Here is a 20,723-nt window from a genome sequence, read left to right as displayed (position 1 = left end):
GTTAGATTTTCTTGTAACATATTTGTGGGATGAGCAGCAGAGCATGTGGAATATGGATTCAATGAAAAACGTGTCAAATCTTCTCTGCTTGGACATTTAATTTCTTGGCTCTTTTGCGGTGCTCTTGATTGTCACCATGGCGCTGCGGATATGTGATTCATCTGTAGCTATTTTTGCTGTTTGTTAAATGGAGCTTAAATTCACAAGATTTCAAACATCAATTTCATCACAAAGCATTTACAGAGAACACTCGATAGTTCATGGTGCAAACTCAGCTCTTCTGGTCTCACAAATGCATTCTGTTCAAATGTGGACCCCTGTATTTTAGTATGACAATAAGTATTGTTACAACAGAGAAAAAAAATGACATATTGTCTCCTTTTTTGTGCTTGGTTTATAACTGAGTTCAGTTTATTATGTTGTAATGGCTGCAGCGTTAATGAAACAAAGTTGTTAACTGAGTGATGATGGTCCATAATCCAAGCTTCCCGTCACTAATTTTGCTTTTAATGGGAAAGAAGAGTTTCATTTTACTGCTGCTAATAGTCTCGTGGTTTCCTTCATTTCCGGAATCTTAAGGATTTGTGGAAGTGCAAGAGACTCACAAATCCCATGATATGGCTAAAAGCTCACTTTCACATGACAGTGTGCGTGTGTGTGTGTGTGTGTGTGTGTGTGTGTGTGTGTGTGTGTGTGTGTGTGTGTGTGTGTGTGTGTGTGTGTGTGTGTGTGTGTCAGAGGGAAAGAGGTGGCAAAGGGGCAACAATGTGACGGACGTGTTGGCCTATGTGCTAAAGCGCTTCAGGATTACCACATGACTCATGGCTGCTGAAAGTTGAGGGCAGGTACAGGAGGCTTATGTCAAGGAGGGGAAGGAACACTCATCATGTGTCATATACATTCACTGTGCTGACCCCATGATTTCACTACGGGTTAATATCATGTCTGAACAGGACATTGTGAAATTTGGATTTAGTATAAAAGAACTTCGTTGAACAACAGAAATGAATTACATAACATTGTACATGTTTTATCTGTCTGTATTTCACCTCTATTTTCTTCCACTTATTATTTATTTTCTCTGAGGTTGTTCTTTGTACCACTTTAAACTTCTCTGAGAATGTTTGTTTTCTCTCGGATTTTCAAATAATGTTTTATTTCTGTTCTGTATACTTTAGTAATGCTTTATTGACTTTATATGACTTGTCTTTTTTTCTCAGATACAATTCTTAGTGTATTTAGGTCTACTTTAGCTATGCAATTGTAAAAAAAAAAAAAAAAACCAATCGCAGGCAACTTTTAAGTATTTTCTAGGACTTCAATTCTCATGTGCATTTAATGCATTATTACTAATTTATAAATACATGTAATACTGTTTATTTCGAAATCGCCGAAAGCAGTATTCTACAGTCTTGTGCTGTTTTAGGTCTGTCAAGAGTAATTTATACTTAATGTGTGTATGTTATAAATATATTTGAATATCTGTATGTTTGATTTGTTTTTGTACAGAAAATAGTTGTAATAGTCAATATTCATAGTGTGCACAAATTGTAATGGAAGTTCTTACAACAGCAATATTGTATATATTTCTAAACGTTCTTTTTCTTTGTATTATTTTAAAGTGCTTAGTGTATTTTAAATGCTGGACATGTCCTTTGGAGCTGGATTTACTTGTATATTTATGTACATATTTTGATACAGCTCTGTGTATTTTCCCCTAGTATAAACAGGGGGCGGGGCTTGTTTCCATTTTAGGAGCGGATCTGCTGACGTCACCTGAGCCAGCGCCCATACACACCACGCGAGTTGGAACACGCGCCTCAACACCTCCCGTCAGTTGAACATGGCGCTGAGCTGGAGAGCTGTCACCAGACCACGGAGCAAAACAAACGCCGCCAGGACCACAGCGCAGCTCTGAAGAAGTCAGCGACGGACTCCCCCCGCCTCCGCTCACCCTCCCGACATCTCGCGTTCGTTCCGTCCCCTGCGCCTTCCTCCGGCTCTCCGTCGATTTGCGCCGGAGAATACCGGGAGTTGACAGCTGAGGACCCGCGCTCGGCTAGCGTTTACCTGGACCGCCTCCACCGCATAATGTTCGGCAGCCTCTTTCGCTAACTGGCGTTAACGCATCCGGTGGGAGCCGCCTATCGATCCGCGCAAACGCTCGACCGTTTAGGGTTAACTCCTGCTGCTCTCCGCGCTATTAGCCAGTCGATAATAACGCAGCATGATTCGGTGAACTGTTGCTCCTTCTTCGCTTGTCATTCATGCGCGAGCAGATCAGCTAACAGTCACTTACTCATCCGAGCGTCTCGTGCCACCGCCGAAATAGCTGTTTTATGCTCAGTTTGCGTTGAACGGCGTCAAGGAAAGAAATCAAAATGTCAGACAACCAGAGCTGGAACTCCTCCGGCTCAGAGGACGACCTGGAGCCCCGAGAGGAGCCTGGACATCCCGTTGGCATCGCAGAGTTCAGCGGCGTCCTCAGTAAGGTGAGTCATGATTGCAAACCGGAATTTCTCTCGCTGGGTTCAATGTCTTCACCAAATGTTATTTCCAGGAAGGGACGTGTCTACATATCAGGGTGAAATGAGGTAATCCCGTTTTGTTATGACAAATCCTGTCATGCCTATTTGGGGAAAGGGCCAGCCATAATTAGTCCACCTTAGTCCTCCCTGTTGCAACTCTATGACACTGATAATCCTCAAAGTGGTTTAAAGAACCTCTCCCTACTGAAATATGCACAAATCCCTGCTGTTTGTTCATCAGTTACTGCTAGCATTTGTATTAACTCAGTACACGTGCGATGCGTCATATCAATACAGATCAGCTAAATATTTCAGTCATCCTACACGTCCCCAGTCAAGTTATACACGTTACACGTTATCAGTATTTTTCTGAGGTTTTAGTGTTTGTATCGTTGTTGAGCTGCACTGCATTAGATAGAGATGTCTGTTCTGGACTGTATCTACCATCTTACCAGACATAATGTAAGCAAATTGATCTTTGAACCTTATACCTGATTGATTTCTGTCTATGTTGATTATTTCCCCTAATACATCTTTCAGTAGTATCTGCTGATTTGGCAACAAAGAAGCAGTGACTTTTTTTTCCTTTGCATTAATTGGATTTTTTTTTTTTGAAGAAAAACAAACCAAAAAACAATGCTCCACAGTAACCAGAAAACATCAATTTACTCTGAATCCCATGTTAGATTCCAATTCCATGTCTACTGTAACAACAGTGGCCATAGAGCAAATGGTTCAGTGTGTGTTGAGGGCAACTGTCCAATGACACTGTAAATATTGGGCTGACAGCGGTATGCATGGTGCAGGGAAAACATTTGCCTCAACACTGAAATAAGTGAGTGGACTGTGTGAATAACAACACAAGCCATTGTTGGAGTGTTCTGTTTTTGTCCGGTAAACAGACTTGTTAAGTCTCCTGTGAGACAAAATCTTGCTGACCTATTTTGCCATATGCTTCTGGTCACTTCTGTTGGCAGTCTTATTTTGGCAGAACTGAACCCAGTTTTAATTCCATAAGCTGGTAGCCAGCTAATGTTGGTATTAATCGCTCGGTATATGGGTTGTCTATAAAGAGATTGCACGCTGACCCGCTAACCAAGCATATTGAGAGATTACGCAGATCTCCATCCAGAAATGTTCACCTGTTCAATCATACTAAGCTCTGCAGACGTCACGGGTCTTGTGAGGATTAATGAGCTACACATTACGTAAAATCTCACATGTCGCAACGAAGATTTTTCCAGAAATGCAGATGATTTGAGTTAGATATAAACTTTCCATATCCATGTTTATAATCAGTGTTTTTAAGCTACAAATCTCTGATCCCAGCAGTACATGTCAATATATTCTGTTTACTTTAGTCATGGGATAATCAACTTAGTGTCACAACACAGCACTATGGACTTTTTCTTTATAACATTTTTGCATAATCTAAGACAAATCAACCGAACAGTAATGATAATAATGATCAACAGGAAGATTCAGTGAAAATGAAGTTTTAAATTAAAAGGATTCCTTAATGAGAAATGTAAAATAGTGTTCCTTGACATTGTGCAAGTGTTTGTTTGTCTTGATTTTATGTCCAGAAAAATATTAACAGCATTATTTTTATTTTCAGTGGACAAACTACATCCATGGGTGGCAGGACCGTTGGGTGGTGCTGAAAAACAACACGCTGAGCTACTACAAATCTCAGGACGAGACTGAGTACGGCTGCCGGGGCTCCCTCTGCCTTAGCAAAGCTGTTATTACTGTGAGTAACTCTGAGATGTTTTTCTCTACAAGTGGCGGTCTGCTCCTCTGTCAAACCTGTGCAATATTGGCACTGGCAAACTCTCTTCCAAGAATGAAAGCTGCTTTTAATGCAGGGGAACTTTGATGCTGCCCCAGGAGAGTCTGGTATTCAAGAATAAATAGGGTTTGGATGCTCAAGATCAAACTATGTGGGGAGAACCAGCTGTTGTGCACTGCACACATAGTTTCCTAATATTTGTTTCAGGTGGAAAATGAACTGCAGTCTGTTGAGTTTTGGATGGGCTGCCAATAGACACAGCTGTAGTTGTGTTCATGACGTTCCTTCTTCTGCAGAAACGTCAGGTTTCGCCTTTCATTGTGAAATATTGCCTCAGTTTTTTAACATGTATTCAGATCAGTTTCCATTTTGTTAGAAGGAACTGCCATCTGCCATAATCAATGCAAAAAAGAGAAGCTGATGACCTGAAGAGGACATGAGGGAAAAATGCAACGATAAACTTGTACGGGCATTCCACCCGCCCCCTCTCTTTCTCCTCACATGCTTTTGTGAAGTTGGGCATCGAACATAGAAGATGTGATTCAGATGTCAGGCACACACCATATGCTTCTCCTAAACTCTCAAAAGAATTAAGATGAGGAGCTTTACCCTGAAATTTCTCAAACGGCATTTGTGTTTGTACTAAGAACTCCTGATTATGTCCCAAGTTATGCTGGAGGAAAGGCGGCTGGTCAGGTGACTGCTGGAGCTCGCAGTGTGGTAACACTTCTCTGGATCATGAGACTCCTTTGCTGTGTCGCCGTATAGCTCGGCTCGGGATACACAGCTACAAGCTGGCGGGATCATGTAGTAATTAAACAGAGACCACAACGCTTCATGGGCTTTCATTAAAATCCTGTCACAGGCATCTCAGAAAAAAAAAAAAAGCTATCACACTTATCCGAGAATGGGGAAATTTTCAATCCCCATGTGTCAACGCCGTTGTCACTAGATGTTCACACACCGCTTCACCTCTCGGGCCGCTGCAGCGTGAGCGCAGGTCAGCCACTGCGTCTCTGTCCAAACAGTAACGAGGGAAATGAATAAGTTACTGTTCCCAGGCAGTGTAAAGCAGACATCGCTTTTAGTATTTGTTCAGCTTTATTCATTCCCAGCGTATGTAAATATTAACCTCTGTGTGGTGCCTCTGCTCTGGCCGCCTCCCATTCCAGCTGAAATATTGCCTTCAAAATTGCAGCACGAATAATAGCATACCAGTGGTCGGGGTTCTTCCCTGATAGTTGCCGCCTCTGAGTGAAGATGTGCATCAGTTTTGACAGTATTTCAGAAGTTTAGCTTTCGTTATGAATCCTTCACAGATTTCAGTGAGAGCACAGGTTGAGAAACTTGGGCAAACCGGCGCTATTACATTTTGCTTCTTAATTTTGAAAGAATCAGGGTTACGCCTCAGGAACTTTTGTCAAAATAGTGCAAATAAAGTCCATCAACTGTAGTTTCATCTCACTTATTGCAGTAATATGTCCTGTTTAGATTGGTTTCCTTCATGTCCGTTGGTATAACTGCACACCCATCAATACCCAGGACCATAATGTTACTTACAAAGCAAGCTGCCATTCAGAATTAATTTCCAGTGTGTGTATATAAAGATGCTCACAGAAAACTAATATCACTGATACAGCTACGTTAGTAAAAAGAAGCTTTAAACAATTACTCACCTATTCAGCAAACATGAATTATTCAGCACAGGATTAAATGGAGATTTTAGCCAGATAGTGTTAATAATTTATTCACTTTATGGTTCTTGTGTACAGTTGGCAGGTGACTTGCTTCCTCACTCAGTTTCCTTGTTTGTTTGGCTGTTTATGTCTAATTTCTGTGGTTTGTAATCAATAAAGCTTCCGATCATCATGCATTATGGACACTTGATGCTTGGAGTGACTTTATAGATGTGTAAATCTCACCACGAATTCCTTTTAGCATTATTTCATACTGCACTAACGTGCATCGCCTCCAGATTTAGCACTCTCTCCTGAGACCTGCTATCGACCACAGAAGAACAATGCCCTTCTTGTTTTTGTTTCTCTTCTCATAGAAGAAAAGATGTAAAATCCTTGGTTGTGTTGTCACATCAGGGATTATCAATAGCATTTAGAAAGTCCTCAGGCGGCTTATTTTCATCTCTGGTTAAGCTGCTGATTGTTTTATGGACTAATTGGCCGGCTAGTGTTTAAAACTTTCAGATATCTGAAGGGGGGGCGGGTGTCTTTCTTTACATTTACTGACTTCTCAAAAAGCGCATTTAAAGGGGAAGCAAGTATGGTGAAACGCAAACATGAGTTGACAGTTGATTTTGACAGTGACTACATGGTCATTCTGTTGTGTGTCGGTGTAATCCAGATATGTTGTGTTGCTGCTAATGTGGGTTTGGAGCTTCACCTGCGACGGCTGGAAACCACCATTGCCATTTTTAGATACAAGGCCAGTTAATGGAGCAGGCTGTCCTACTTGTAGCTGCTTCCCCCACTGGTATCGACGTGCAATCAGTGCAGGATCTGCAGAATACAGAAACACTGGCTGTGACAGGCATCGGTTGAAAACTTTAAAAAGATCGGGGAAAGAGGGCAGATCGGGGTCAGAGAAGCTGACGGACTGGATTTCGTCAGGGCATGCTCCAGGAAATGAGGCTCTTCCTCATAGTATGTCACTTCCTCTGTTGTAAGTGATGAGGAGGGACAAGAAACACATGTATGTGTGTGCTTTTGACAGATCGTTGTTCCTAAGTTCACCCTCGGTGATTTAGCTTTCCTTTTTCCTTTCTTTTACATCTGAGTCAGAGTTTCCTTCTCCAGGGCAACAAGGGTGCCGTTTTGGTGGCCAGGAAGTCCCCACAAAGATGTTCCTGGCATCACGCTTTAGTATTAACGCTGTAAAAACAAGTCAATATAACACACTAATTATACAGTTTATATTTGTTGAAATTAGCGGTGAAATATTTTTAAGTCTCATGCATTTTTTTGGGGGGTTTCCATGTTTGCATGGGTTCGAGCTCATCCCGTTTTTGCAGCCCTCAGGCGTTTGTGATTTTTGTGCTCACATCCCTTCAGTTCTCTGTGACTGGAGACACGTACACCAGCTCCAAGAGGGGTTGGGAGCGAGTGCGCTGAAAGGGAGCCTTTTTGAAGCCGAGTAGGAAGTTTATGTTTGAAGAAAAGAGTAGACAGAGTCAAGCTGTTTTGTCCCATCATTTTGATTTTGGCATTATGTTACTCCCTCTTTCTGCCTCGCCTGTCTCCCTCCTCAGCACACTCCCTTATAAGCTGTTGTAAAACTCTCCAGAACTAAGAAACAGATGTAAATCTTTTAAAATCAGGAGGGATGTCTTTGAATTTTCCATCACTGCAGGACCCCATGAAAAAGGGACTTGTTTGATAGGCTTTAGTAATTCTGGCAGAGGCTTCCCATCAGTATAAAAGCCAAAGAATGACAACAGAGTTCCCAGAAGTAACATTGACCTCTTTTTCAGTGAGCAGGACTCATGTCAGAGTGGTTGGTTGTGCAGCTGTATTTCGGGCGGCCTTCTTACACACCAGCTCTAATGGGTCTTCTTCAAATGAATCCTCTTATAGTCACATTCAATTTTTATCTGCACGGCGTGCAGCCACTGTCTTTTTTTGATTTATTTGATTTTTTTCCTTTCAGACCCATGAAAATAATCTTAGCATTGATTTTTTTTTTTTTTTTTTTACCCTCAGAGAATCTGAAGTGCTTTACTGCAGCCATATTGAAAATAGCCATCGATCCAGCGCTGTGTGCCTGCTCGCCCTGCCTGCGCACCAGAGTATAGGAGTCTGTTATGTACTCCAGCACGTTCAGAGCAACAGGTTTTCTCATTGACTCTGCTCTGCCTAACCCGGAGTTAATTCATCACCCTGCAGAGACGTAAGCAGATAAATGCACTAACTAAACACATACTTTTTTTTTTTTTTTTTTTTTTCGTCTGCTTGTCTTTCCAGGGGCCCAGTTCATCGTCAAGCATGTCGTTTACTCTTGTGAAGTAGACTCTCAGTGATGGATTATGCTGTTTTTTCTTTTCTTTTCCTTTCTCTGTTGCCTTGGATCCCAGTAACTTCTCAAACCCAGTGCAGGTTTTTATTGCTCCGTCCTGTTTACTAATCGCAAAACCCATGACCCCGTCGTCAAGAGATGATCAAGAGTCGCTAAATTTCTAACAACCCGAGCAACCAAATGAGACTGAAATCCAGCTGAGGGCAAACTATAAACTATTGTTTTTGGTAGTTTTCCCAATTGTAGACTTTAACTGGGAAGACCGGGCCGGTGTGTATCCTGTGGCCATGTTTTCAATGGCTAAATGGGACTTTCAGCACTATTAACATTCCCCAACTGCAGGAATTCAGTATAAAAATTTTAGTACAGAAATCTGTTTTTATTTCTTCACAGTTCAACTGGCTTTAATTTTGAACAGATTATTGTGGTTTACAGATATGTGACCTGGCAGCTTCAGTTCACTCCGAAGGTTATTGTAGTTTTGTTTTGATGGAATCCTGGATTTCGGAGAGGAAAGAGGATGTTGAAGCCGACTGCTGATCTTTTGTCTTTTCTTATAACTCATGGGGTTAAGGACACATGCTTCCTTCCTTGTTTGCACTTCAAGGACTGCTGGCAACTCCTAAATGAGTCAATATGAAAAGCCTTCAGTATTCACTCCCTGGTGTTGTTCATTAATAACCTATCAGCATCTGGTCCTGGCCGTATCCACCAACTCACTATGTTGTACTGAAATGTTCATAAAAGCACTACTGTGGGCCATTTTTTGATCTACTGATGCACTGAATTGATAGAATGGCTACTTTGTTTGTACTAACTTAAAAGTTTTTTTGGGGAAAACCCCCTATATAATTATTTATTATTATATATTATAAAACCAGTTTGTCTGTAACCTCACTTGAAGATGATATACATAGTCAGAAGTTTGAAGGTAACATACTTTGTTAACAGTAAGAATGTACATGATTTAGTTAAATAGCTGCAGTGTAGTTACAGTATATAAAACATTTTTGAAGCTACTTTCAATGGTTAAAAAAAGATTTCGAGGTGTCTATGAAGGACAGTCTTCCTGATCCTTTCACTTTCTGTTGGGGGGGATGTCCCTTGTTTTGAAGATAATGTTTTAAGTCGAGTTAATTCTGCATTGATCAAATAGTCAGTGGACGAGACCAGTCAATAAAGTATAATTACAGTTTTTTTTCTTCTCACAATACTGTATTGACTCTTTAATCCGAATAATCGATAACAGCTTTAATTAAGTGCTGCTGCTGTTAATTTTAATCCCTCCGCCTTTCATTCTGACCCGATGTGTTTGTTGTTTGCCTGTATTGCAGTCTTTTCTCAACGAAGGGATGATGTTCGTTACAGGCGTCTTAAACCGCAGAGCCCAGATGTGTTCAAGGCCTCGTTTGCAGATCTTTCCCCCCGCTGCTTACAATAAAAATAAAACGGCCTCTGCGCCTTCAGTCCTTCCCAATTCAGTGTCTGTCTGTGGCTTCTGTCCTTGACTGCGACTGAACAGGCCGGTCTCAGTCGTACATCAGCCTGCTTTTTTTCCCCCCCTTTGTGATAAGACCTTGAGAGCGGTTTAGCCCCGGGACTCGCCCCGGGGCCGTCCTTTCAGAAGGACTAATGCCTTTGGTAATCACCACACAGGTGAATACCACTGCTATCAACCGTCTTCCTCAACACAGGGATGTCGCCTCCTCCCCTGGTGTGCGCGCGCGCACACACATACACGTACACACACACTGTTCCTGGCCACACCAGCGCAGCAGTTTTACAATGCTGACGGCACACTGGAGGGCTATTAAGAATATGCTTCATCCTGCAAAACGCGAGCAAAAGGCCACTTATCTGCTCCTCCTGTGAGACAGTGTCTATAAAATAGGAGGTGTTGCTCTTATTTGTCTTTCATCCCCTTCGAGGTGTATGGATTGGCTCTAATTGAAGACGCCGAAATGATATCGCTGAGAGGGAGAGAGAGGCCGCCCAGTCTGGAGCAGCTAAAGCCGACCAGGAGCAGATTGTCACGGCAGATTGTAACATGCAGGGGGATAGATTAGCGGTTTGCTCTTTCGGTGTAATTTTAATGGCCTTTTCCACGGGTGGCCACCTCTCACAGATGCCTCTCTGTCCTGTGGTGTCCTGAGCTGGATGCAGATTTGCCTTTTCTCTTGCTATGAGACAAAAAGGGGCAGTTAACTGAGAAATGTTGGCAGAATCATCTCAGGTATTAAATCTGCATGTGAAGGCAGGTTTATACTCTGTGTGTACGTGTCCCCATCTAAAGATATTTAAATGGGCTCATGGGCATTTCTGTTGATTTTTAAATTCCAAATAAAATGATGCTTGAGGGATGTTTGACGTGTTCTTCAAAGTAGAGAAAGATTTTACATTTGCATGTGTCTTATACATCCACATCGAGCTGACATCAAAGATTTTGTTGGTACAGAGGGGCATGGCGATGACTGCAGGACAATTCTCCATACAATTGACAGTATTTTAATTTATTTTTTCACATCTGAAGAGCCGGTTAACCCCGACATACAAGATTTTAAAAACTCCAGAAATGTACTTTTCGTATCATGTGGCTTTTGAGGGCAGACATCTAACTGGGTTGAAGTGTGGTTCACTAAATGTAAATGAGTTCAACTTGTGGCTACAGGCCGCTAGTTTCTGATGTCTGATGTACGCGTTCACATTTGTGTGCATCAGTATTAATTTGGTTGAGTAATAACCACCTGTGATGCAGTGGAGGTTTGACATCGTGCCGTAAACCCACGTTTTAAAAATCTCATATGGCCCAATAGCTTTATAAAAGCATCAAAACCTGCAAGAAGTAACAGAATCCCACACGCAGACACTGTTTAACCTCTGATTTCTGTACTGAAACTTCTTTCTGTGTCTTTATTTTAGCCTCACGAGTTCGACGAATGCCGACTGGACATAAGCGTCAACGACAGCGTTTGGTACCTCAGAGCTCAAGACCCCGAGCACAGACACCAGTGGATCGAGTCTATTGAGCTGCACAGAGTAAGTCATGCGTGCTGGAACACCAGAACAAAAACTGCTGCAATCAAGAGAAGAAAAAAAAATGTTTCCAACGAATATGAATCATCTCATAGACTGTGTGTTTACTGTGTTTCTGTTAGAGTATCAGAGAGGGGAGGAGAGAGAAGGGAGGAGTCACTGGAACAATAATCATCCCTCCACCACTGGTGCGTTTGTTGACAATTCTGTAGGACTGTAGAAACTGTGAGCATGTGTGTGTTGTTTTGATGTATGAATTATATAAAAAAGCAATGTCTGCATTGATTAGATTTCTTCCAAACAGGTGGTGAAACTTATGCTGTTTTGTTTTGAGGCTGATCTGAAAGTTGATCACATTTGCAACATGAGCCGCACTGTTCGGTTACTTTTTCATCTCATGTGTCCCATTTGACTCCAATTCCACGCTCTGTAACAGCCTTATCATGAGGGAGAGGAAGAAGCAGCAGCAGCAGCTGCTGCTGTCTTTCCTTCAGTTCGAAGGACAAAGGAAGTAGGTTGTAGTCCTTTTATTGTGTTCCTCGAGGTCAAAGACAATAGATGATGGGAAAACACACAAAATGTTTCTGCTGATAGACACACTGTCATCCACATGTCACACAAGCAAATGCTGCAGTTCTGCTCAGTTTATTGGGCAAAAAATATTAATAAATCAAACTTAACTCATATCACGCCTTTCAAAGTTAGCAGGAGAGGTGAGTTTTTGGCTTTTGTTTTGCATTTTGTATTTTTCTTAAATTTTGGCCAGCATAGCTTCTATTTTGTGTTTGGAAGTAGAGAGTGGCTTGTTTCTCAAGGGGCCCTTCTGCTGTGCACACTCTGGGTTTGGAGCTTTGGATTCTTTTACAGATGAATTGCGCTAGGAGAGCAGTCGCAAAGGAGCTTTTTGAAGCGCATGTTTAATCTGCAGCAGACTCGAGCCAGAGAGGAGTCATAGCCGGAGAAGCAGTCTGTCTGACAGACGAGAGAAAGAGCAGTCGCCCCACCTCAACTCATCCACGGGCCTTGGATTGGGAAATCCCCCCGCTCTCCCTCCCTCTCTCACTTTAGTCAGGCGTTGGTGACTCAGACCAGAGCGAACTGGGGGTGGAGGGGGGCGTTAGTCTTGTGCACATATGTATACGTATACCCGGCTATCCCACCCACAGTGAGTCACTGCTGAACACTCTTCTTCTGAGAGGGCCCCGCTTCCTCTTCGCAGCCACATTACCCACAGCACTTGGCGGCCGGCGTCTCCATGGAGACACAACACACTGCAGCGAACACAGCCGCCGTCCTATAGCTGAGAGATGTTACACCTGTAAATGCTGCACAACACTCGTATCCTGGATACCATAAACACTGCACACGCTCGCTTTCATGTTACATTTCATTTGACTAGAAAAATGGGAAGTTCAGTGAAATCTGAATGTTCCTTTCACTGCTCCCACATTGTGTATTTTCTTCTCTTGACGATACACCCTAGTTGAAACAATCCCCCCTCTGGTTTAGGTAGTATTGTTTTCCTTCCCGTGAGCAGATTAACCATTATTTGGTGAGACGGTTCGGTCTGTGCTGATGAAGCCGGTGAGGCAGCAGTATGTCGGATAAAGGGCACAAGCAGCAGTGACTGAAATCCATGTGAGCAGGCAGAGAGAGCTACTTCTGGTCACTGACCGACAGTAACCCCAGGCTTCTCTGAAGTGCCAGTCACGTGCCTTTACATCGCACGCTCTCTGGTGGCCGCAATAGGAAGTGCGTCTTAAAGGGGACACCTCCCTACCCTGTTGAGGAAGCTTCCCCCTCTGTTGTCACTCTGCGTCTATTTTGGGTTCTTGGGCCATTATGTAAAAGGGGAACCTGTCCGGTTTACGGGAAGTCAGTTGATGTTTCAGTAAAGCCGCCGCGGCCAGTGTGCTGCTGTTGATTCTGTTTCTAGGACACCTCTGCCAAAGTTGCAATGCAGGCCAGTTTAAAACATCTTCTTACACAGTAATGGTCCAAAAAGGGGTATTTCCAATTTTACTCTCAGAGCAATATTGTGTTCTGTGAAATGGTGCAGAATGGCATAAAAATAGAGTTTTACTTTAAGTATTTAAAAATAACATAATTGAACTAATACCCAATAATAACTGATTTTTTTAAAGTAAAAGTTAATTAAAGTAAAAAAAAAAAAAAAAAGAACAAATCTGAAATAATAAGGAACAAAAGTGCAGATAGTTGTGTGAAAAATAAATATACATGCTCTTCTTATGACAAATATCATTGAAAATTTGACTCATGATCTGGTTAATTCTGCTCATGCCCCAAGTGTCATGGATTTTACACATTTTATTTATTTTCACACAGGGCTCCCTAAAATGACTATTTTTCATGACTTACAAACTTTGATTATAAAGAATAAAACAAAATGAAAATATCCATTTAGGTGTATCATAGATCTAAAATAGAAATTTCACAGCTTCTACTCTACCTGATACAGTCAGGAGGCTTGTTAAAAGGTGACTCATTGGTGTGACATTACACAACTCCGCCCGACACAAATCTAATAGTTGATGAGAACACCTCAGACCAGACAGGTGGCTGAAACTCAGATTACACTTGGATCAAAGGATCAGTTATACTTTAGTTATGCATCACTGGGTTTGCTTAGTAAGCCAAAGCTGATTTATCAGTTTTCTGAATCACACAATTTTTTTCTTCATGCATCACCTTTAGTTTGTGATTACTGCCAATGTACCTTTTTTAAGTTGTTTTGTTCTGTTTCCCCTCCTCTGCGTGTCGTCTGCTGTTTTCCTCAGGCTGATTCTGGTTACGGCTCGGAGTCCAGCCTGCGGAGACATGGCTCCATGCTGTCTCTCACATCGGCCACCAGCGGCTACTCTGCCACCTCCACGTCCTCCTTCAAGGTGAGTCTCCTGCCTCATTGTTGACTCTTCTCAGGCAAGGCCGGGCCTTCAATTTGGCTTTTGTACACATCGGGGCTAAGGACGGCACCAGAGATGTTTGTCTTTTTGAAAGTACACACACGAGCTAGTAATTAGGTTGCACAGTGGTCTGAGAGTGATTCTGAGGAAATGTAAACAAACTCCTAACCGGTCGGTGTCGTCTCTGTCCCCTCAGAAGGGACACAGCCTGAGAGAGAAGCTGGCGGAGATGGAGACGTTCAGGGACATCCTGTGCCGACAGGTGGACACACTTCAGAAGTACTTCGACAGCTGCGCTGACGCTGTGTCCAAGGACGAGCTTCAGAGAGACAAAAGTAAGAAACCCCTCCACGTTTTATAACCTTTGTCATGTTATCATAGAACTGAAAGTTTCATAGATCGTTATACATATGTGACAGTCATGGCTTCATTTGCTTGCTGATATAAAACCGTCTGCCATGCCTGCATCCTTCTGCAGTGTCTGTGATGTAAAGCTGTTCGGCCTTTTCAACCATAGAGAAAACTGTTGACACAGTATGGCAGCTGAGTTGAAGGCAGAACAGATACCTGTGTGTGGTATATTAATGTTACATAAATATTTGAGTATGAGAATAAACATTCTGTTCCTTGTAGAGATAGAGAATGTGCTTATTTGTTTGTGTGTGTGTGTGTGTGTGTTGGGACCCAGAAGGCAGTTATTCTTGCAGGCCTCCTCACCCTCACCCCATCTTGGCTGGGTGCACATTTGTTGATGGCAGCCTGCTCTGGGCGCCCGTGGATGACCACCGCGGATGAAGCCCCGCTTTTGTTCTTGCCCCCTCCCTCCTCTCCCCCTCCCCCTCCCTCTGCCTCTCTCCATTCTGAAGATGAAACCAGACCATTGTCGCGTTGTCCGGCGCAGCGGAGGTCTGTCGGTCCGCCGGTGCGCCGAACCCGAGCTTGACTTGTGAAAGGGCCACCGGGCGCTGGTCTGTCCCGGAGCCTCCGCTCTCAGGAGGGTCCCACGAAATAACACTCTAACATTTCTCTCTCTCTTTTTTTTTTTTTCCAGTTGTGGAGGATGACGAGGATGATTTCCCGAGCACCCGCACAGACGGAGAGTTTCTGCACAACAACAACGGCAGCAAAGAAAAATGTAAGTCATTTTCATATAATACATATTTCTCTTTCGAGCACAAAAAGCACAAAGACACAGAAATAAAACTATTGGAAAAAAATGCCACTGAGAGCTTTGAATGTTACAAACGGAGGACGTTGTTTTTATTACCGCTACACAGAAGAACAAAACACAAACACAAGTTGTAACAGAAACAGGAAATATAAGAGATTCAGTGTTAAAATATCAGTTTGAGGAACAAATGCTGGTCTCAAGACAGACTTATAGAATACAGGCTACAATAATTTGGTTCACAATTCAAAGTCGCAGGTGTGGACACAACGAACAGCTGAAGCTTTTGACAGCTTCAGACCGGCACTGATGTTCATCACCTGGACGAACCTGAGCTTTATCTCACAATCTTTAACTTTAATTTAGTGTATATTGATCTCCTCACATCCTCCATATTGTACTTTTTGAAGCTGCTGATGCTCAGATGTCAAGTGAGCTGATTTGACCGTATTCCCCAGACAGTGAGGTTTTAACTGGAACAATCATGTTCAAAGGTTTATTCCTCACAGCCTCATAAATCCTTCCTGTGCAGTGTTTCAGTCCCTGAGTCCCAAAGGAATCAACGGCATAGACTTTAAGGGCGAGGCGATCACGTTCAAGGCCACCACGGCGGGGATCTTGGCCACCCTGTCCCACTGCATCGACCTCATGGTGAAGAGAGAGGACAGCTGGCAGAAGAGACTGGACAAGGTTGGGAATCATCGGCGTCAGTACGGCGTGCAACAGGCCGCGTTTCGCCCGGTGGCGGTGCTGAAACGTCCATGTGAATATTTGTGTGTGTAGGAGATGGAGAAGAGGCGGAGGATAGAGGAGAGCTACAAGTCCACCCTCAATGAGCTGAAGAAAAAGTCTCACTTCGGAGGTCCAGACTATGAGGTAATGCAACAGTGGAAACCACCTGCAATGCAGTAAAGAAGAAACTAAAAAAAAAAAATTAAAAAAAAACAGAAAACTTTGTTTTTCAAGCAATATTTCTTTTCCTTGTTTTTGCAGGAAGGCCCCAACAGTCTGATAAACGAGGATGAATTTTTTGATGCAGTTGAAGCTGCGCTTGACAGACAGGACAAAATTGAAGAACAGGTAAACACAAGATCAGGTCTTTATAAAACTGTATAATTACTTAAGGGGAAAATGCAATTTTTACAGATTTATCGCTGGTATCTGAGTGCTGAAATAAAGGTTGCCTGAACCTTCCTTTGTTTGTGTCTAGTGTCAGACTGAGAAGACGAGGATCCAGAGGTCCAGCCCCGTTCCCACCGGAGACGTCTATTCCAACACCGGCTCACACAGATTCTCCAGCAAGGTTCTTATTATCTCTCCTCTTCTGTAGCAGCAGCTTTAATCATCCCCTCCTGCCTCACCTCCATTCCTCCTCATCTTATCTTATTTCATGCTTTTTTCTTTCTTTTTTTTTTTTTTTACATCCTGCAACATATTTTGTGTAGCTTCTTTGGCCTCCTTCGGTTTTGTTTCTCATCCCTCATTCCCTGTGTTCTCGTCTCCTCTGTAGCAACATAGTCTGTCCTCCCCTGCTCCTCCTCCTCCTCCCCATGAAGTCCACAGATACAGCGCAGAGGTAAACGTGCTGCCAAAGCTCAGACGGTCACTCTTCCTTTGTTCCACCTGTCCAGACGAAACACGGCGTTTGCATGACTGTCGCATCCCCAGAAACTGCAGACGCAGTGGCGGGCAGCCTCACAGATACAAATCTTCACCCTTTTTGTGTAAAATATTTCCCTCCAAAGTGTACAATAGGCAGGAACCTTCTTTTTATATTTTTTAAGAATAATACTTGAATAAAAAAACCACGTTTTTCAGAAAACCAGCAGAACCGTGACCGGTTTACCGTCTGCAGGCGGTTGAGTTCAGACGTTTTTTTTTTTTTTTTCCTCCGTCGTGCCTCATTTGTCGTTGAGTCTCCTGCAGGAACCTGATATTATTGATTACGGGAGGCTCATTAGTTTAGCGGGCTAACAAGCTAATCACATTGAGAGGAGATGCCGCAAAACGAACGGGTGTCGACGCACAAAGTCGATTCACAGCAGTGATGAATCTCCTTCACTCCAGCATCATGATACGGCTCGCCGTGGTTGATCAGACCGACCGCTCGGTCTCGGTTGTATTTTTAGTGCCGGGCAGGTGTCGGCGCAGCTCTTAAGTGCAGCCGTGGTCTGTGTCTGATACGGTCTCTGTCTGAGTGCCTTTTAAAACTGTCACTACATGATCGATCTCCCCGCTCCGCCCCTGTCCCCGGCCCCGCGCTTTAGGTGGAGGAGATGGTGCAGAGTCACATGACCTACTCCCTGCAGGACGTCGGCGGCGATGCCAACTGGCAGCTGGTTGTGGAAGAAGGAGAAATGAAGGTAGGTTTTGAACAACGCGTCCCACAGACCTGGATTTAAACCGTGATGCAGTTCTCCTGACAGGTTTTCCAGGGGGGTGGGTGTGACGTGTTCATGACGGTGAACGCGGTTCTTGTGTGCAGGTGTACCGGAGGGAGGTGGAGGAGAACGGGATCGTTCTGGACCCGCTGAAGGCCACGCACTCGGTGAAGGGTGTGACCGGGCACGAGGTGTGCCACTACTTCTGGGACACCGCCTACCGCAACGACTGGGAAAGTAGGTCTGGAAGCTCCGGGTTCCGTTCCGTTTTAATTTCTGATGGTCTTCTAACGCCGCCAATCTGCGTTTCCTTCAGCAACCATCGAAAACTTCAACGTGGTGGAGACTCTGTCCGATAACGCTGCGATCGTCTATCAGACACACAAGGTAGGGTCACACTCTGCTCCCCTGTGAGCTTCAAGAAGCCTTCAACTCGTTTGCTGGTTTGAATCTGGGCTCGATCATCAAAAGAAAATGGCTGTGTTGCAGCGGGTGTGGCCGGCGTCCCAGAGAGACGTGCTGTACCTCTCCGCCATGAGGAAGATCATCGCCAGCAACGAGAGCGACCCTGACACCTGGCTGGTGTGTAATTTCTCTGTGGATCACGACGATGCGCAGGTGAGCACGTTATTTTTTTTTAAACGCCGCAGGTTCTTCCTGTCTCTCTCTTCCTCCCTGCTTTGGTTCATTCCCTCGTCTGCTCGCGTCCTCCACAGCCAACCAACAAGTGTGTTCGTGCCAAAATCAACATCGCCATGATCTGTCAGACGCTGGTCAGCCCGCCGGAGGGAGACAAGGAGATCAGCAGAGACAACATCCTCTGTAAAATCACCTACGTCGCCAATGGTGTGTTCCTGCCTGCCGTCCGGCCTTCAGATGATCTCAGTTCCAGAACTCATGTTTTCCTTCACTGCCTTGAACAGTAGCAATGTTAAACCTCAAACCAAACGGATTTGTTGTGCTGCTCAGTTCTCCTCTGTGGTTAAAGCTGCTGTGTGTGTTTGTGTGTGTGTGTGTGTGTGTGTGTGTGTGTGTGTGTGTGTTCAGTGAATCCAGGAGGCTGGGCTCCGGCCTCCGTCCTCAGGGCCGTGGCTAAGAGGGAGTATCCCAAATTTCTCAAGCGCTTCACCTCCTACGTCCAGGAGAAAACTGCCGGCAAGCCCATCTTGTTCTGAGCGCCTCAGGTGAGACGTGCGCCTGCCCGCCCGCCCGTCACGTGCACGCCAAAAACACACAAACCGACCGCATGTTTCTTCTTCATCTTTGCAGCGCTGGGACGCGGCGTGAGGCTCCCACAGCCGCTCCGGTGCCGTGAAGAAACCCATCCCTCCCACCAACTTTCCAGCTTTTAGCTCCAACTTAGTTCCAGAGGTGGAGGACGTGCTGCGATGGCGCCCCCTGCTGTTTGTGTTCCACACGTGCGCCGAACCTGGCTGCATTTAAATCCTTTGAAAAGCAGTTTAGCGCTTGTTTCTTCTGCTCATCGTGATTTAATTTATAGAAATAGTAAATTGAAGACTTTCAAAATGTAGATTAATAGGAGTAAAAAGCAAGAAGCTATTTTTAAACGCGTGCCGCTCGCCCGCAGACTTGAGCCATCCTCCATCGTCCGGCGGCCGCAGACGCGCCTGTATACAAATGTATGATGTGTAAGAAGTTTGTAAAGTATAAGAAGGATTGCTTATAGATAGAAACATTTAGAGCCTATTTTGTGTTGACTTTGCAGATTATTCTCCAGCTCTGTTCTGAGCTGCTGACTTTTCCTAGAGAAACCAGACTCGAGGCGATCGTCGTCTCGTCTGTATGAAGTGCAGAGGGGCTGTCATTGACCTACGACCCCGATGATGTAAGACTTGGATCCGTTCCTCTCATGAAAACGCCGCCTCTGCTCGGTGCTGATGGAGGAATGAATGACTTCCTGTACATTATTTGCTCGGCTTTGTACTCGTCACAGCACATATTTTGAATGTGTAAATAGGGTCGCTAACGTTTTCACTAAAAGGTCTTGGAAGCATTTTTGTGACTACTTGAGCCCAAATGCCTTAGAGTTAAAGGAAACTTAGATTTGGAAAGGGGTGGGGAGCGCTCTCCAGAGCACCTTTTTGAAGAATCACTAGTGAAGTGCCTCTCGGCTTCGTCCCCCCTGCTTACAGTCGTCTCTCCGTCTGAACGGACCACGTCGCTCGGAGCTGCTGGGATACCTTTTCAAGAGCAGGCTGTAGTGTCGGAAGAAACGTCAGGTTTATTTCAGTTCCATGTGCGTGACCTGTCTGCCGGTGTTCCTGTGCTCTGTGACGGTCCCAGTGCTGAAACCGCTCCGCGAATACGGTCACGGTTTGTCTTTGTATCGTTGAGTTTCTGTCTCAAAATGTTGATTAAACACGTGCACGACTGTTATGTTTGACATTCAAATCTGTTGCTTGGAGTTTTCCTGTTACACCCATGTTTTTTTGTACTGACAAACACTAACATCAACACATCAACGGACGTTAAGATCAAAAAGAAAATGTGAAGAATGAAGCCTGAAAGTTGCTCTGAAGGTTTGATGACTTCAAGTGACGATGCGGAAGATTTAGGGGAAATACAATTTAGAGAAGTAGGACACAGTCTTTGTCCCTCAATTTCATATTTTTACCTCAAAATTTTTCACATTTAAAATTTTCCTGAAACATCCACAGCAATTAAACTTTTTTTTTTTTTATAATATTTGGTAATGTCTGCATTTCTTCCTTTTTAAAATAATTTATCTAACATTTATATGGAAGGAGCTTATGGTATTTCCCCAATTGGATTAATTCGCTCCGTTATTGAATGGCCTATGAATGCCATTTTTAAAACCATTTTTTGATCCAAATACAAATATTTTTGATT

At 43.8% G+C, this 20,723-nt stretch overlaps 1 protein-coding gene across 4 annotated transcripts; it reads left to right on the top strand.

Annotated features, from left to right (window-relative positions):
• Positions 1–1,823: 1,823 nt before the first annotated feature.
• Positions 1,824–20,249, top strand: LOC115382912 (collagen type IV alpha-3-binding protein). Of its 4 annotated transcripts, XM_030084881.1 has the most exons (19): positions 1,824–2,492; positions 4,147–4,281; positions 11,266–11,382; positions 11,502–11,567; positions 14,178–14,285; positions 14,500–14,638; positions 15,355–15,438; positions 16,004–16,161; positions 16,255–16,347; positions 16,465–16,551; positions 16,682–16,774; positions 16,982–17,047; positions 17,739–17,834; positions 17,957–18,089; positions 18,169–18,239; positions 18,342–18,470; positions 18,569–18,698; positions 18,900–19,036; positions 19,122–20,249. In XM_030084881.1, exons 1-18 carry the CDS (start codon positions 2,382–2,384, stop codon positions 19,025–19,027), a joined length of 1,944 nt encoding a protein of 647 aa, XP_029940741.1. In that variant the 5' UTR covers positions 1,824–2,381; the 3' UTR covers positions 19,028–19,036; positions 19,122–20,249. The 4 variants fall into 4 exon arrangements, with proteins under 4 accessions (XP_029940741.1, XP_029940743.1, XP_029940742.1 ...); XM_030084883.1 differs by lacking the exon at positions 11,502–11,567; XM_030084882.1 differs by lacking the exon at positions 16,982–17,047.
• Positions 20,250–20,723: the final 474 nt, after the last annotated feature.

The sequence above is a fragment of the Salarias fasciatus genome (assembly GCF_902148845.1).
Source record: "Salarias fasciatus chromosome 7 unlocalized genomic scaffold, fSalaFa1.1 super_scaffold_4, whole genome shotgun sequence".
NCBI classification, from domain to species: Eukaryota; Metazoa; Chordata; class Actinopteri; order Blenniiformes; family Blenniidae; genus Salarias; species Salarias fasciatus.
The sequence above is the reverse complement of the archived record's forward strand: the minus strand, read 5'-3'. Positions and strand labels throughout refer to the sequence as shown.